Source organism: Plecotus auritus (assembly GCF_963455305.1).
Source record: "Plecotus auritus genome assembly, chromosome: 1".
In the NCBI taxonomy this organism is placed as follows: Eukaryota; Metazoa; Chordata; class Mammalia; order Chiroptera; family Vespertilionidae; genus Plecotus; species Plecotus auritus.
The window spans coordinates 26,092,814-26,111,602 of NC_137770.1; the positions used below are offsets into that span (position 1 = coordinate 26,092,814).

Genomic DNA, 18,789 nt, shown 5'->3' on the forward strand with positions numbered 1-18,789 from the left:
CACGTTTGGTGTGAGGTGCAGTGAGGTAACATGTACAAATGTTTCATAAACTTGAAGTGCCTTAAACCTGCTATCAGAAGCCTCCAGGTTAAAGCGCAGTGTATCTTGAAACTTTGTGGGAATAAAACAGCCTAAGGCAGCCTTTCCTGAAATAGCTCCCTCCTTTCGCCATGCCTTCATTTCCAATTCCTATTGTGCTTTTTCTTAACAGGTATCAGGACCTGAAAACCAACTGTCTATTCTCTCTCTCCTGCTAGACAGCCAGCTCCGTGAGAGCAAACTCTGCTGCTCTTGTTCCCCGCTGTCTCTCCAAGTGCCCAGAGAAGGCCTGATGCATGGGAAGTGCTTACTAAATAGTTGTTCAAAGTTGAGCGCATGCAAATGAATGCATAATCTGATTCTTCCAGGAGCGGGACAGCTGGCTCTCAATTTTTTTATTTGTTTCAAAGGCAGGATCCCTGCCCCAACACTGAGGGATTCTGATTTAGCAGAACTGGCTACTGAATTTGCTATTTTTAACAAGTGCCAGATGACTCTGTTGCAGAGTAGTCACTAAGAAAGTTACTTTGAATCGGACAGATCTTGTTTTGACTTCAGCCTGCCACTTACTAGCTGTATGACTTCAGGAAGTAACTTCGTGACCGCTCTGAGCCAGTTTCTTTATCTGTAAAGTAGGAATGACAACATCCTCAGGGAGTTGTTATGATCGTTAAATCAGGTGATGGATGTACCGTTGTTGGCATAATGTCAGTTATGCAGTTAGCTGTCATCGTTTTTTTATTGCCATTCTTGTGTTACTGCTATGCCCTGGCAGAACTTCCTCCCTGGAGGATCACTCACTCGGGAATCCTCAGAGTGTGGTCGCAAACCAGCAGTACCATGGCAGCTGGGGGCTGGTGAGAGACGCAGTCCCTGCCCCACGCAGACCTGGGAGTCAGCATCCGCATTCTGACAAGGTTCCCAGGTGGCCTGTGCACACATTCAAGTTTGAAAAGCACTGCTGAACATCACATGTACCGTGTTCTTCCTGTCTTTAATTTCAGAGTCAGCCCAGGAGGTTCCTAAGCCCCAGTATCCCAGAGGCTGAATCCTCGACCCGGCTCATTCGGCTGCACCTCCAGCTGAGGACATTAGGAGAAGGGATTCCCTCATGGAGCAAGTGACTGTGGAGCAGGGGATGGATCCGAACTCTGGCTTGCTTCCTGCGCCATCCCGGGCCTGTTCCCAGCCAGCAGAACCCTGTATGGAAGTGAGGAGAAGCCCATCGCCCCATGAGCAGGGCGGAGACACCTCCTTTCCCTGGAACCAGGTCCCCAATCCCAGCCTCACCGACCCTGACTGGCTTTGGGATGAGCACATCCAGGCAAAGAGGGCCCGCGTGGAGACCATCATCCGAGGCATGTGCCTCTCCCCTAACCCTCTGGTGCTCGGCAGTGCCCGAGCCAGGGACAGCCACAGCTGCCCAGAGAAGGCCCGGGAGCGGAAGAGGAAGCAGGACCTTCCCATGCAGCAACCCCCCCTGAAACCAGGCCCTGCTGGGAGCCAGGGCAGCAGGAAGGGGGGCCCTTGCGTGAGAGAACAGCTTCACCTGCTGAAGCAACAGCTGAGACAACTGCAGGAGCACATCCTGCAGACTGAGCCCCGGGACTCCGCACCCGGCCCTCTGAGTGCAAAGCAGAGGGATGGCTGTGGGCGGCGGCCCTGGGCTATGGACAGTGGCAGCCACCAGGGTTCCAGTGGGGACCTCCCTGGGCTGGAAGAACACAGAGTGGCTGAGGTCGATCACCAGCCTGAGGAAGCCAGGTTCCTTCCTTCTGGAACACGAGCTTTGCTGGAGATCCTGAGGAAAGAACTGACGGGGGCAGTGTCTCAGGCTGTGGACTCAGTGTTACAAAAGGTACTACTGGACCCGCCAGGCCACCTGACTCAGCTGGGCCGAAGGTTCCAGGGGCTGGTGCCAGGGGGCAGAAGCGAGACTTCACCCAAGGGAGGTGCCTGTGGAAACCCCCTCCCACCGGCCGCCTTGCCCAGGGGGGCCCAGGCCCAGGCCCAGGCTGGGTGCCCACTGGGAAACTCATCACTAGCCAAGCCTCTAGACTCTCCTAGATACCCTGTCTCCCCAAGAATGACCTCCAAACCCTGCCAGGGCCCCCCAACAAACTGTGCTGTGACCGTGCCTTCCCACATGCAGGAAAGTCAGATTCTTGGTCAGCTCCTGGGTCATGGACCCCCGGGTCACTGGAGCGGCCGTCTCCCCCAGGGTGCATCTTCCCAAAGTCACTCCTCCCCGGAGTCTGCCCTGCGACCTTGGGGAGCTGTCAAACTGCGACCATCGGCGTTGAGCCAGCAGCACCCCGTGCCCTTGGCTTCCACCTGTCCGGAGAAGCTGCCCTTTCTTCCCTCCGTGAAGATGGAGCAGGGTGGCCTGCAGGCTGCCGCCGAGGGGCTCCCATTCCCCTCAGTCCACATATCCTTTACCAGAAAGGGAAGTTCTCACAGTGACAGCCCAGAGAAGCGAACCCGGGAAGGAGGGGAGGCGGGGACAGAGAACTACGTGGCATAGGGGATGGCTTGGCTTTCTTGGGGGGCTTCTGAATGCTGCTCTGGGCTTCCTTCCCTGTGGCTCGCCGTTCCTAGGTTCCTGAGAAAGGGTGACCTCACTCCGGGGTTTAAGCCTGCTGGGAGGGAAGGTTCATTCTCCATGGCACACCAGATTCTACCATTACTCACTTAAATGCTTTGGGTCTGAAAGGATTTTGTTTTTAAACTCCAATTTGCTTCCAAAATATGATAAATACCTTATGGAAGGAAGAACTCCATATTGGGTTGTCAGCTGCCTACACACCGCGAGGCGCAGAAAGGGTCAAAGGAATGACCTCACCTGAGGCATGGCTCCCCCAGCCTCCTGGCTCTCCAGGCACAAGGCCTGCACGGTCCAGATCAGCGCTCGCCAACCTTTCGGACCTCGCGGACCACCGGTTGGCTGGTCTAGCCAGTGGTCGGCAAACTCATTAGTCAACAGGGACAAATATCAACAGTACAACGAAATTTCTTTTGAGAGCCGAAAACCAACTTCTGTGCATGGGCCACGAAGTTTCAATCGCACTGTACGTGCGCGCTCGCACGTGGTATTTTGTGGAAGAGCCACACTCAAGGGGCCTAAGAGCCGTATGTGGCTCACGAGCCGCAGTTTGCCGACCACTGGTCTAGATAATCCTTGAGGAAGATCTGAGGGCCCAGGCACTTCTGAGCCAGATGGGGAAGGAGACATTTTCCTCGGGGACTAGACCTGAGGCAATTGGGACGGGGGAAGGAGCCCTCAGTGTAAGGAACAGCTTCTCAGCTGCAGCTGAGAGGACTAAAGTGGGGTTGGGCATGTGGCGGGAGAGGAGACGCCCTGAGGACGGCTGAGGGGCCAGGCCGGTGTGCAGGAGTCTGGACCTTTTGCCTCACCTTTGCCACCTTTGGGCAGGCTCTCCTCTCTCTCTCCTGTTCTCTCTCTCTCTTTAAACATGGAACGCTTCACAAATTTGCGTGTCATCCTTGTGCAGGGCCATGCCAATCTTCTCTGTATCGTTCCGATTTTAGTATAAGTGCTGCCGAAGCGAGCACTCCTCTCTTAAATAGTGTTTCCCAGAGTAAAGCTCCCTCCGGATATTAATAGTTGCTGAATTAGGGGGGGAAATAGTTACAGTAAATACTGGGTTCGTGTCTTTGCTGCGGGACTTCTCAGAGCCTTTAACATGCTGAAGTCCAATGTGAAGCTCTAAGAGGAGAATGTATGCAGTCCCAAACTCATGTGACCAACAACTATCTTGTAGGACTTAAGTTCCTGACAGCTCATTTTGGGATGTTGCCTTTTTATTTTTTTAAATACATTTTATTGATTTTTACAAAGAGGGAGGGAGAGGGATAGAGAGTCAGAAACATCGATGGGAGGGAAACATCGATCAGCTGCCTCCCGCACACCCTCTGCTGGGGATGTGCCCGCAACCAAGGTACACGCCCTTGACCAGAATCGAACCTGGGACCCTGAGTCCGCAGGCCGACGCTCTATCCACTGAGCCAAACCGGTCAGGGCAGGGATGTTGCCTTTTTAACGTGAGCTGAGCTCACGCTGCTGCTTCTCAAGGGCGGCCCTGAATCGAGTGTCCAGAGGTCGAGTGTCCAGAGGTCGATGTGCCTGTGGTGTGAACAGTCTGGCAGGCTGTAGTAAGGGCGGCAGGATGGGGTGGGACCAGCTCATTGCCACACCAGGGCTGGCTCTTGTGTCCTGAATGCTATGCGCGCCCCCTGCTGGTTACAGATGTTTGGAACACCCCAAAGCTGCGTGCTGCCGGGTGCTTTCCAGGCAGGCAGTAGCAACAATAAAACCAATGCTTAAGAACATGTCACCTGCCACCAATGCCTCTGTGGGCAGCAGGGGATCTTGGAGCTATAGAGATAGCAGCATAGACAGATTTTCTTGTTAGGCGATCACCCTGTGTGAGAAAGGCTACCTGTCTGGTGAAGACTCCCTGTGAAGGTCAGGGAATGGCGGAAGAAACTCAAGAACTCAGTCCCCAAAGCTTCTCTGCTGTGCTTCCCGTGGGAGGGGCCTGCTGATCTTTCTCAGCACCTACTGTGCGCCTGGCCCTGCCCTGTGAAATGAGGATTGGGCTCAGAGAGCTTCAGGGCCTACGTGCTGGGCCTGGCTGCATAGGTGAGGTAGTTGGCTACCTTTGGAATGATTTGGAGCCCCCAGGCAGCATCCCGACCCCCCAAATATTCCCACATTCCAGCTGCCTACATGCCAGCATTAGAGATTTACTCCTGTGGATCATGAAAGCCACTTAAGAGCAAGATAACGCTGACCTATAAAAGAACTTTCACATTCACGACATCCCCGTGAAGCAGGTGTGATTAGCAGCTAATAACAAGGTAGCATTTGCTGTGCACTTGCTCTGTGGCAGGCACTGCTGCCAGCATTTCCCACGTACGAGTCCACTACCACTGAGCTACATTCTGAAACTCGAAAAGCTCTGAAAATCCCTGATGTCTTTTCCCTAAGGCTGATGGGAGCTTTGTTTTTGGTGGCAAAACCTGACCTGCACTGATTGGAGGTTACTTACAGATCGCCCCACTTAGTGTAAATAGTCATCCATTTTGCTGTGGAAATATTAATGTATTGGATTACAGACGGCTGCCACAGCCTCTGCTTTGGGGTTAACTGACATATGGTACACAGACCAGATTACCTGCATAAAAGAACAGAATTCTGAGATCTGGCCTCCATTTGGCCAGTGTTTCAGATGAGAGGTTGTGGGCCCCAACCATCCACGTTAGACCCGGTATCTGAGAGCTGGGGCAGAAAAGTGAACTTGCCTAAAGTCACAAGACAGACATGTGCAGAGCCAGGATTCAGACCCAGGATCTGACTGCCAAGCTGTCACCACTACATTCTACATTTAGAAGTGGCCCAGAGAAGGTAAGTGGCTTGCCCAAACTCACACAGCTAATCGGTGGCAAAATCAGTATCTGAAACTGGGTCTTCAGACTCCCACGTCCAGGATTCTGTCCACAGCATGTGTGAACCTATGAGAAGAATAAAAGTGCCAATGAGGCGGGGTGCAAGGGGCTTCAGGAAGCAGCCTGAGTGCCAGGCCAGCTGGAACTCTAATGAGTTGGTTTCCTTTGGCTAAACTGGTATGCCCTACTGAGCAGTCTTAAAGCTATAGCTCCCGGACCCGAGACCTCCAAGGTTCCTCTGTGTAAAGCCTCTTACCCAGTCCTGGGACCGTCCCTGGCAATGCTTAGTATTCCTGTGTAAAAAACTTCGTTTCCCTCCCACTCTGGTGCTAGGCAGTCATATCACAGCTCCCTGCTCTTGTTAAAGGGGAAGGGATCTGTTCCCAGACTGAGGTATGGGTTGGAAGACATTTTTCCTAGTTGTGCATGGATTAAGGTTGACCACTTAATCATTCACTCATTCCTTCCTTTATCTAACAAACATTTATTGAGCACCTACTGTGTTCCTAGCACTGGGCTAGGCACGTGGAATACAAAGATTAAAATATAAGGTCCTTGCCCCCCGAGGAGCTCACAGTCTAAACAGGGAGTCAAACATGCAGTGAAAATTCCAATAAGGTCATTGCTACGACAGAGGTATGTACAAAGAGCCTGGGTAGCCCAGGGTAAGGACAGTCTAATTGGGCAAGGAAAGGTTTCCCCGAGGAAGAAGGGGCTGAGCTGAGACAGGAAGGAGGAGGGAAGTTCTTCCAGGCAGACCGAGAGCAGGTGCAGAGCAGTAGCTCAAGCTCCTTGAGGCAAAGCCAACGGTGATCTGCTACTGTCTGGTTAGACGCTTGTTGGCTTAAACACTGCAAAGGCAATTATGAGAGTGAGACTGGGACCATCGAGTTGACTCTTCTCATTTTACAGATGAGGAAACTGAGGCAAAAGGGAAAGTAACTCTCTTCTTGGGGTTTTAAAATGATTTATCTGGGAAAGAGCTGCCATCTCTTCCCATCCTATTCTGAAAGCACATGCAAAGTACAACAAACTTATTTATGCCATAGAACTTTCACACATCAAGGTGGTTTTTAAATTCTGCAACTGTGCTGTGCATATATGGTATTCAGCACCCAGAAAGAAAAGGCTTACTGGATCAGACTTGCCAGAGACACGGAACTGGAGCAAATACATGATTCAACCAAAATAAAAATAAAAAGCATAAGGAAAAGGACAACTAATTCACTGTTTGGATAATTTGATAATATTATTTGATAAACTGGTGTTCATTTTCCTTGACCCGGGGATAAATCCAGGAGGGTCTAAATCCTGGTCATTTGAAGAAGGCCAAACTAATGTTTTTCTTCACACGCTATCCCAGCTCCAACCTCCTGAAGGCGTATTTCCCCGACGTCCAGGTAAAGTCATCCTGCTGAGTGTCAGCTTCTCACAACTCCCAAGTGGCATTGGGTTCACCCGTGTGAGGTGTGAGGCAAGTCCTAGGTCATCATGTGTGCACCTTAGCTCCCTTTAATGTTGGCCGCACTGGGGTGATTTCTAGTTCAAGGGTGAGACTTGGCCTGAATAATCATGAATAACTTGGAGCTAGGAAAGTTGAGCTTTTGAGTGTAAACACAGAAGCACGTGGGTAGGAAACAGGGGGGCAGTGAGAAACATTAGTAAATGGGGTCTGTGGCCTAGTGTTCTGTCTTTGCTGAGGACACTGCGAAAAAGACAGGATATACAGAGAGTTGGACACTGTTGAACTGGCATTCAAATAGCTGCGTTTCAAAGGGAGTGGAGGTACATCCAGATCAAGTGTGACAAGGAAAATCAAGCTCTGATGGTTGGAACCAGACCTTGTCTGTTCCCATAAAGTTTCTAAGGGCCTCCGTTTCCTTGGGTGTTGGGTTAGGGCTAATACTTTTATCTATGTCATTCCTTTGCCTTTCCCAGGTCTTTCCCTCATGTTCTGTTGCTTGGTTGATCCCTACACCACGCTCTGATTTCCACTCATTTTGCAACTCCAAGTTGCTGGTAAACTGCTCTCTGATCTGCACACTCACTCCTTCCCTTGGCCCCTTACCTGGCAGAAGGCTCTGGGGCTGCTATGCAGTTGGCCCAGGCACAGCAGAAGCTGGTACCAAACTGGCCTGGACCCTGGACATTCCCAAAGCCACATGGCAAGTTTTTCATGGGTGAAAAACTTTCATAAAAACTTTTTTTTTTTTCCTAATGGGCACTACAGCTAATCCAGATTTTTCTGAACTTGACTGAATAGGCTTAGAAAATAGCCATGGCTGATGCTACTTCTTTTTTTGTTAATCCTCACCCAAGGATATTTTTCCATTGATCTTTTTAAGGGAGAGTGGAAGAGGGGTGGGAAGGACAGAGAGAAACATCGATGTCAGAGAACCACATCGATTGGTTGCCTCCAACCAGGGCCAGGGCCCGAGGAGCCTGCAACCAAGGTAGGTGCCCTTACCGGAATTGAACCCAGGACCCTTTGGGCCGCAGGCCAATGCTCTATCCACTGAGCAAAACCGGCTAGGGGCATGGCTTCTTTTTCAAAGGAGGCCCTTCTCAGGTTGGCTGAAGCCATTCTGGTTAATCTGCTGTTGAACTGGATGCTGACCGTTCTAACCCTGAGCACCTGGTGGTAAACGGCTGACTGATGGACCTTGTTGCTTGTGCAGTTCAACCGCTGCATCACCTCCCAGATGATCAAGTGGTTCAGCAACTTCCGGGAGTTCTATTACATCCAAATGGAGAAATCTGCCCGGCAGGCAATTTCAGATGGTGTCACAAATCCCAAAATGCTCGTGATTCTCCGCGACTCAGAACTTTTTCGAGCTCTCAATATGCACTATAACAAGGGAAATGACTTTGAGGTAAGACCATGTACCTGGGGTCCCAGGAGGTTGGAGTTTTAGAAAAGATCCCCTTCTGTGTGTCTGTCTTTACATCATGGAGAGCCAGGGCAGCCCGGGCTAACCTCTGTCCCATCTGCTAAGATTACAGCCTCCATATCTTCTCTTAGGCAACAGGTGGATGCTGCAAACTGAATAAGCAGAGGTCTGCCAAGTTATGCCACTTTACTAGTAGGCTTAATACTCCGTGACTGTCAACTTACAGGAGGCCCAGGACTAAATGCTGGGCTCAGTTGCAGCACCTAGGCTTGGCCCAAGTTTTCTTTACAACAATTTCTGTCCATCATTTGGTTCTTATCTTCATTCTCACTTGAACAGTTTTCTTTGTGGGCCTTCCATGGCAAGTCATCTCAAATCCTTTCTGGAAATAATGAACAAACAATATTCAAGCTTATTAGTCCTCTGGTAGCACCTTAGAGGTAAGGCATCAGTAAAGGGAGAGCAGGAGGTCTAAGAGAACTCTGAATCCAGACACGCGTTTCCCTGCGCGCGGCGGACAGCTCTGCACGCCTGGTGTCTTGTTCTGCGGGTGCCAGCTGTGTCTGGTCACCCAGCCCACTCCCCTTTTCTTGACTTCTCCCTTGACTGTGATCACAATGAGCAGTGTATTGATACCTCCAGGAAAGGGGAGACTTGCTGGCATGTGCTGGTCAGGTGCTCCATCCGAGTATGTTTGGAACTAAGCTGACCTGTGGGTAAAACAGACCATACCGCCTGAGGCATGTGGCGTCAGGATGTGTGGGGCAGGCAGTGTTGCCACATCTCCCCAGGTGGGGTGGTCGCTTGGCATGCAGTGTGGCAAGCCCGGGCTGGGTCGGGAGGACCTGTGGGTGCCAGTCCGAGTGCGGTCCTGGAACATATTCTTTAGCCCCCTCAACCTCATGGTTGATTTTGGAAGCAGAAATGATTCCAAGGCCTATGGATCCAGTCTCTAAAGATGGTGGGATGCAGTACGACAGTCATAAACTTGGGGGCACTCTTTTCCATGGTACGCACTGAGGAAAAGAATGCTAAACAGCTCTTTTGAACCAAGGTTTTATTTCAATCAGAGTCAGAATGTCTCCCATGAGTGGCATCAGCTCCTGCTACAAAGGGAGTATCCTTAATATGCTTTCTCCCAGGGCTGTCTCATTGGTACCAGCCTTTTAAGGTTTGCAGTTGGTGAGGGAGCAGGGGATTCCTACGGCTGCAAGAATCAGGGCCCAGTAGAGCAGGGATGCTCTTATCAGCCGCCCTGGGAACAGGAGCGTCAGGCAGTGAAGCTGCAGGGCTCCAGGGCTTCCCAGCCTCACGTCTTCTCTTTCTTGTGTGTCTCGTTGGGAATGCAGGTCCCGGATTGCTTCTTGGAAGTCGCCAGCTTGACGTTACAGGAGTTCTTCAGGGCTGTCTCTGCAGGGAAAGACTCAGATCCTTCCTGGAAGAAACCCATTTATAAAATTATTTCGAAGCTGGACAGTGACATCCCAGAGATATTCAAATCTTCCAGCTATCCCCAGGAGCTGCTTTGGAATTAAGATCCCACAGAGCGAGGAGCAGCTGGCCAGGGTTTCCTGGGTTTGTCTTAAATGGCTGCTGTGGTGATATAAAAGGGGCATAAGGACAGACCCCCCTCCCCAGTTGGAACTATTACCATTTCTAAAATTTGTTTCCTTTTCCAGAATCACCAAAGTTTAACCTAACTATAATATAGCTCAACCAAGTGTAATGGTGTGTTGGTAGCATATTGTAAAAGGAGCACAACGGTGTTTTGGAATCAGAGGACCTAAATCCCCAATCTACTATTTCCAAGTACTGTGACCCTGGGACCTTGCAGGTAATCTCTGCATCTGTAAATAAATATTCTGTGAACTGTTACTCACTGCACGTTAGTTTTCCCCCTTGGCTTTCAAATAAGGTTATCTTAGTTGGTTTGTCGGTCATAGTTTTTTACAAATCGCTGGTCTTAGTTACCTATTGGTCAAGCTCCACCTATTTGCTAGACACTTGCAAATACATTATCTTAAGCTTTTTACACTGAAAAGTAGATATTATCTTCATTTTTTAAAAAAGTAACCAAACAGACGTTTTAGAAGTGACATAACTCGCCAAGGTACAAGGTGAGGGCGTTTGGGTTGGTAGGGATAGTCAGACGTGTGGAGGAACCCGAGACCTCAGATGCCAGATTGTATCCTGAGCACCTCACGCTGCCCATCATGATCTTCAGCAGGCCACCTCCAGTGAGCATCCGCATGGAGGGGGCACTGCCACCTTACAACCCCCGCCCAGCACATAGGAGGGCTTCCCCACCCACAACTTCCTCCGATCATTCCAGCAAGCTCAACACAAGCTTTCTGCCAGACTTGAGTGTTGCTGTTCATTCACATTTGTCTGCTGAAGGGTTTATCCACTGGACAACCCAAGTTGTCTGTAGTTGACCAATTGATGCCCTCAGATCATGTACAGAAGCTGCACTTCAGAATGCAAAAACTAGAAAGGGCCTAGGAGATCATCCCACCCACCCTGCTCCGATGAGGAAGGAGGAAACGGAGGCCCAGACAGGAGACTGCGCAGCCTGTGCACACCTCACAGACGATGAGTGGCACAACTGGGACAAACACAGCATCACACAGAGAAATGGAAACTCCCCCACTCCATAAGGAAATTATAGTCCATGGTCAATCTTTCACAGATAAAGGAATCCATAGCAGCAACATTTTACTATTTTCCTAGTGGCCCAATGCAAATTGTGACTCACTCTGAGGATACACACAAGTGACCTGCCAGATCGAATAACTGCGTCTGTCTTCTAAGAGAGTAAGAGTCCAGTGTTTGGAAACTCTGCCCGAGGTGTGCAGGCTGGGGTGAGGGCACACAGCTCGGGCTCTGTCGTTCCGATTAAGGGGTGTCTGTGACTTTAGTTGTCTTCTTTCCCATTGACATAAAACAAGTTTTCAGCCAAAACCGGTTTGGCTCAGTGGATAGAGCGTCAGCCTGTGGACTGAGGGGTCCCAGGTTCGATTCTGGTCAAGGGCATGTAACTTGGTTGCGGGCACATCCCCGGTGGGAGGTGTGCAGGAGGCAGCTGATCGATGTTTCTCTCTCATCGATGTTTCTGACTATCTATCCCTCTTCCTTCCTCTCAGTAAAAAATCAATAAAATATATTTAAAAACAAACAAACAAAAAAACAAAAAAAAACAAGTTTTCATATTCAATTACCCACTTCCTTGACTTTTCGGGTGGGCTGGATCAGATGAGATAAAATCCCTAAACTATTGCTAGATGTGTCAGCATGAAAATGTATGAAAGATGACTTTCTTTTGTATTTTCATTTACTTCAAACAGCTGAGAGGAAAAAAACAAAAAACAAGCATGCTCAGCCCAAATGAATCTTCTCGCTTTAAGGTTATTTTGAAGTGTCCTTCAATACATCCAGTTGCACTCAGATCACCTTTGCCCTATTTTCGCCCACAATATTCCCTTTACAAAAGTGAAAGAATCTGCCAAATCTAGGTTTTGAAAGTAGGCAAGCCCCGAGTCCCCAGAGCACGGAACTCAGTTATGTGTATGCAGACAGCAGAAAAGCCCACTACCCAGAGTGATCTTGCATGGCTAGTTAAGATTTTCGTGGGAAACAATTCCAAGTTCTCATGATTGTCTGATATGGAGCAGCCATTTTCTGTCCCAAACCTGAAATTTATTACTGTGTTTGTTAAAGACTGAGCCAAGCCACCTCCAGAGCAGTGAACCTTGTCCCAGGGACCAATTAGGTGAAATGTACAAACGCAAATGGAAAACATTTGTGTCCTGCAGTCTTTCCAGGAACTGTTTTCAAACCACTGAGCTAAACATAGAAGAATGTATAAATATATATGCTCTGCCAACAGAAGTCTGCTTTATTATATTTTTCTGTTTCTACCAAGTATATCTCTTTCTTCTGGGAACGCATTCTGAGCGTAAGCTGAGCTGGTTATTGTTCTTTTAGCAGCCATTACATTGCCAAGGTCTGGTCATTCTTTCCATTAAGATATATGTGGGCATCATTCTTTCCCAAATTAGACATGTTCAGAGTCTGGTCAAATACTGCATAATTGTCTAATACTTCAATGGTGAGCAGTGGGGCCTGGACTGTGTTTTATGATGATGGCACTATTTAGGAGTTAATGCCCAGTTACTAATTAAAAGCAGGCAGTTAAGTGACATTCCATGCAGGAAAAGGTTTATTAGGAACCTTATTTCAAACACTAGTGGCCTGGTGCACGAATTCATGCATATTGAAAGGAAATGAATTAGAATATTTTAATATTGCTATTCGCCCTTTCTCTATAATAGAAGTGTCAACCAAATTCATGATCAACAATGACAGATGGAAACACACGTGTGCGATTGGCGCCAGTGAGAGCTTTATATGTATCACGCATGCGCAAGTCAACTTAGCCTTTTATAGATATAGAATAAACTTGCTTAATTAGGCCTGCTTTCTGATTTAGCTAAACTTTTTCCAGCCCAGTGAAGCACCCCAACTTCTCTTTCAGGTAATTGTCAGCAACACAGCAGTAAATATCAACACGAAGCCAATTATTGTTGTAGATCACAGGGAGAACAAAGGGTAAAATATTTAACTGCAGCAGTGTTTGACTATATTCTGCACAGTGAGAAAACCTGAAGTCATTTTTAAGGCCCACCATTTCTCACTTTTCAGTCGGGTCAAGTTTCTAAGCTTCCTAAATCTCCATTTTCCGGCTAATGAAAAGTGTGCTGTGCCAGCATAGCCAAGGGTTCAGTAAGCCTGAGGAGGGGTGGTGAAGGATTAAAGAAAAGATAGACAAGAGAATACAGCTAGGGTCAGTGGATCGCCCATGCCTGGATGAGGACACAAAAAGATCCAGTCTGCAAGCCAAGGCTTTATTTTATAGTGAGATCAAAACAAGGGTAGTGGTCAACATGTTTACAATGTTCTTGTTTCACCTTGTTTTGGCAGAACTTGCTGCACCTCCCACAGCCCATTAGCTACCCAGGAAGGAACTAGGGAGGGCTATAGGTTAAGCTTAATTAAGCTAAGAGGGCTCTGCCCTCCAAGCTTGGACTTGTTTGTGGCTCTGCCACAGGTCAGTCCGAGGCTTAACCCTAGAGCCGCTCCCTATAGAAAATAGGATTCCACCGAGTCTCCTATCTACCTACTCCAGAACTTGTGTGAAGATCAAATAGATGAGGCACGGGAAAACACTTCACAGACATTTGGTTGGAGTGTGAAATGTTTGCACCTGGCTATAAAGCAAGTCGTGTTCCTGGGCTGAAGAAACTGCAAGGAGGCTAGTCACTGCTAGGGAGAGGAAGCCGGGTGTTGCTACGTGACGTCATTATCCAGATGGACACTTAGCATATTAGCCTTTTATATACATAGATGGTTTTATACAGTATACACAGCTCCAAATTGGATTCATACAGCAAAGAGGCCAAAGGTATCTCCTGGACGTATAAGGAGTGCCCAAGCCATTTCCCTTCCATCAAAGAAAAGGCAAAGCAGAAATGGCAGAGATAACACAGCACTCTTCAGCAAACACAGCCCCACATTATATGAAGGTCCTTTTAAAAAAAGTTGTCTTTGTTTTCAATGACAACTTAATTTAAATAATTTAAAATAAGACCACCATAACATAATTTTACATGTGTGTTTAGAAAATATTTCTTTTAAAAAATCTTTATGAAATTTGCTAAAGTTCTGGTAACCAGTTTCCTGGATGAGCTCCTATATGTTCTAAATTTTCATAATCTTTGTTTCTAGCTTTTCTCTGTAGTTTTGATCCTCAGCTCTATAAAGCAGATCATTCATTCAAAATGAGAAATTTTAAAAAATCCCTTTGATGTTTTTACACAAACTCTATTAGGCATTTGCATAAATTTCACATAGAACAAGATCATTTTTTCAGGACTAAGAAAATTTGAAAAGATGAGACAGAATGATGGCTGGTAGAGAGATAAAGAACACATTGGGCCCTAGCTGGTTTGACTCAGTGGATAGACGTCGGCCTGCAGACTGAAAGGTCCCGGGTTCGAATCCAGTCAAGGGCACATGCCTGGGTTGCAGGCTGATCCCCAGTAGGGGGCGTGCAGGAGTCAGCCAATCAATGATTTGCTCTCATCATTGATGTTACTCTCTCTCTCCCTTTCTCTTCCTTTCTGAAATCAAAAAAATATATATTTTTGCCAAAACCGGTTTGGCTCAGTGGATAGAGCGTCAGCCTGCGGACTGAAAGGTCCCAGGTTCGATTCCGGTCAAGGGCATGTACCTTGGTTGCGGGCACGTCCCCAGTAGGGGTTGTGCAGGAGGCAGCTGATCGATGTTTCTCTCTCATCAATGTTTCTAACTCTCTATCCCTCTCCCTTCCTCTCTGTAAAAAATCAATAAAATATATATTAAAAAATATATATATATATATATATATATATTTTTTTTTTTAAAAAGAACACATTGGCTAATATAAGTTACTAGAGACCCAGTGCACGAAATTCATGCACGGGGGGAGGGGGGGTTGGAGGGGGGTTGTCCCTCAGCCCGGCCTGCACCCTCTCCAATCTGGGACCCCTCGGGGGATGTCCGACTGCCGGTTTAGGCCCGATCCCACAGGCCTAAACCAGCAGACATCCCACTCACAATCCGGGACCACTGGCTCCTAACTGCTCGCCTGCTTGCCTGACCGACTGCCCCTAACCACTTCTGCCTGCCAGCCTGATCGCCCCCAACCACCCTGCCCTGCCGCGACCTGCCTCCACCACCGGAACCCACCTCCTCTGTGCGAGGTGGCGGAGATGCTAAGACTAGCCTCCTCCACACAGCATGGAGCTGCGGGACCCCCAGGCCTCACCGTGTGGAGCGGCCACCGGGCCCCACCTCCGCTGTGCACGTGGCCATCTTGTGACGACATGAGGGTGTGATGCCACCTAGGCTATTATTAGTATAGATGGTTCTATCAGGCTGATGATTAAATTATACTCTGGGGTGGGGGAGAAACTTGTGACAATATGGCAAATATAATACCTCTTAAAAGAGTATAAAAATATTCTTGGTCAGAATTAAGTAGATACAATATACACTGGAGAGAATGAACTCTGATGACCTATTTCACAGCATTAATAATGCAATCTGTCTCTCTGAGGTAGATCATTGTACCTACACTGTATGAACTAAGTGCTCAACTGTGGAAAAAGAGAACTCGTGTAAAGAATGTACTCCAGGAATAGGTAATGCCTATAGATCAAGAAGCTCTTTCAGACTACATAAACCTAAATAGTGTAACCAAGTGTCCAGGAGTTGAATGCTGTCACATCTTCAACTCCCAGATTGTTAGCCTCAAGAGGAAGGGAATGTCTGCCGACATGGAAACAGCAGAGGGACATCTGCCCCAAACCTCCCGTTTCACATGTCCATCTACTCACTGAGGAGTCTGCCTTCTCTTTCACCAAGTCTTCTGGGGTTATGTCATTTCTCACAATCTCTCTCCTTCAGGCTCACAAACTTTTGTCATTTCCAAATTCATCAGAGTCAACCCTCAAACAAACGTCAAGACCTAGTCTTCCCTTAGAAAACCCTTTTTCTCTCCCTATATACTGATTTCTGCAGTTCAGACTCCTACCTCCTTGAACACTGCTTCTGGCCTGGAAATGTAGCCATCGGCAAGAATGTGTCTGTGCTCAGTCATCTCCACTTTAGCCTCAGTTATCTGATTTGCTGCCTGCACCCTCACCCCTTCACGTTCCCCGCAACCAACACCTTTCCCACGTAGGTTACTGTGGTTAGGTGCATGAGCCCTGGAGAACATGTTTTCATCCTGGTTCTGTGACAGCATGCCAGGGCACAGGAGTAGGGAAACTGAGACAGGAAAGTTAAAACAAAGCCAAACAGTGTGGGCAATTTGCAGCCAGCTTGTAACTAACAAGCCATTATCCCCCAGCCAAGGACCCTAGAGCAAATGGTTAAAAAAAAATCTCGCCGAAACCGGTTTGGCTCAGTGGATAGAGCGTCGGCCTGCGGACTGAAGGGTCCCGGGTTCGATTCCGGTCAGGGGCATGTGCCTTGGTTGCGGGCACATCCCAGTGGGGGGTGTGCAGGAGGCAGCTGATCGATGTTTCTCTCTCATCGATGTTTCTAACTCTCTATCCCTCTCCCTTACTCTCTGTGAAATATCAATAAAATGTATTAAAAAAAAAAAATCTCCCTAATGAGAGAATACAGAAAGGGAGGAAGGAAGGGGAAAGGAAAAAGGGCGGTTTTACTCCTTAAGCAGAGAAGCCAGCAGTCTCAAGGCTTGGCAAGATAAAGTTGCCAGGTGCTTCTCATGATTTTCTGGAAAGGCCACAACTAAGAAAAAAGGGACCTTGAGAATCAATCTGTACCAAATATTCAACAGAGGAATTTTGAAACCTATAGACAGGAGGGTATATAATGCCTTGGACCCCCACCCAACCTGCTCTTCAGATTAGCTGAGAGCTTGTCTGTGCTTCACAAGCCAGATATATAGGTTTGCTTTCTTTCTTGGCTTTTTCAATAAAGGTGCATGCTTTAATAAATTGGCTTTTCACAACGCAGTTAAGTTCTCTCGTATGAATTCATTTATATGAGAAGACAAGGATCGAGGCTGACGACAGCCCTCTCCCACTGACTCTGAGCTGTCTGGTAACACCTCTCTGGTGTCGGTGAGAGGTGCCTATAACAGTTCAATTCAAGCACCTTGGATCTCTGCAAGTTGCTTACTCTCTTGGCCTCAGCTTTCCCATCTGTAAAATAGGGATGACAAAATAACACCTATCTCATAGTACTGTTCTAAGGTTTAGATAAAATATGTGACATTCTCAGCATATTCCTAATGCACAGCATGTGCTCAGTAAATATTAGCCATATTATTACTCAGCAGTCATAAACTGTTAGCAAAGCCATGAATTTGTACTGTTTACAGTGAAAGTGAGTTATTAAGAATGGCACTGATGTATGACATTACTGATATAAAACTTAATTTGGCCCTAGCTGGTATTGCTCAGTGGGTTGGAGTGTCATCCATATACCCAAAGGGGATGGGTTCGATTCCCAGTCAGGATACATACCCAGGTTGTGGATTCAATCCCCCATCCTAGCACGTGTGGGAGGCAACCAATTGATGTTTCTCTCTCCCTTCCTCTCTCTCTAAAATCAATTAAAAATAAAACATTCTGAATTTTGTTTTCACTATACTACATGAAGTAGCATGCACTAATAGCTATGACATGACAGCATAAAACCTAGCTTTAAGTTGATGTGTTTTTCTGAGAGGTAACAGCCAACTTAAAAAAATGCCTTGTGCTATAAACTCTGTATGCATTCCTTCATTTACTCTATCATAGTCCTATGTTGATGTGTTTAACACAACTAATGTTGCTATTTGTTAGTTGCTTGCTAAAATATTAACCTGCTTTTGTCAAAACATCTTTGTAGTCGTTCCACTAGTTACAAGAGGCTGGTTGTTCTTTTCAATGGGGTGGATGTGGATGGAAGCATGCTGATACAAGCCTGGTTTTGTTCCAACATCTAAAAATTACGTTCAAGATTCCATTTCCATAAAGACAAAGCTTATTTTTTTAATTAAAAATAATCTGGCCTGTTTTCTGGTTCTTTTCATTTTATGATCATTATTGCTGATTATCTTCCTCCTCTGTTCTTTCATGAATGTGGGTTGGTGATTACCTCCTCCAGAGTACTTAAGGCTTTTTCTTCTTTAGCGTGATGTGGTAGATTACATTCACTGATTTTTTTAAAAAACACATTTGTATTGAAAGTATTACATATGTCCTCTTTTTCCCCCATTGACCTCTCCCAGCCCCCCACCCCAGGCCTTCACCACTCTATTGTCTTTGTTCTTGCTTATGCATATATGCATACAAGTTCATCGGTTGATCTCTTCCCACCGGCTCACCCTCCTCTGCTTTCCCTCTGAGGTTTGAAAGTCTGTTCGGTACTTCTATGTTTTGGGATCTATTTTTGTTCATCAGTTTATGTTGTTCATTGGATTCCACATGAGTGAGATCATGTGATACTTTTCTTTCTCTGACTGGCTTATTTCGCTTAGCATAACACTCTACAGGTCCATCCATGCAATAACTGATTTTTGAATGTTGAACCAACATTGCATATCTGGGATAAATACCACTTGGTTATGGTGTATAATTCTTTTTATACATTGTTGGATTCCATTTGCTAATACTTTGTTGAGAATTTTTGCGTTTGATTCATGAGAGATCTGTCGTCTGTAGTTTTCTTTTCTTGTAATGTCTTTGGTTTTGTTATTAGGATAATGCTGGCTTCATAGTTGAGTTAGGAAGAATTCCCTCTGCTTCTATCTTCTGAAACAGACCACAGATAA

General features: G+C 47.2%; 1 protein-coding gene across 1 annotated transcript; it reads left to right on the top strand.

The window, feature by feature from the left end:
• Positions 1-1,150: 1,150 nt before the first annotated feature.
• Positions 1,151-9,934, top strand: PROX2 (prospero homeobox 2; the record flags this gene model as incomplete). The annotated part of the gene is made up of 4 exons (XM_080683816.1): positions 1,151-2,473; positions 6,807-6,908; positions 8,187-8,381; positions 9,749-9,934. 4 exons carry the CDS (start codon positions 1,151-1,153, stop codon positions 9,932-9,934), a joined length of 1,806 nt encoding a protein of 601 aa, XP_080539942.1.
• Between the last annotated feature and the right edge of the window lie 8,855 nt (positions 9,935-18,789).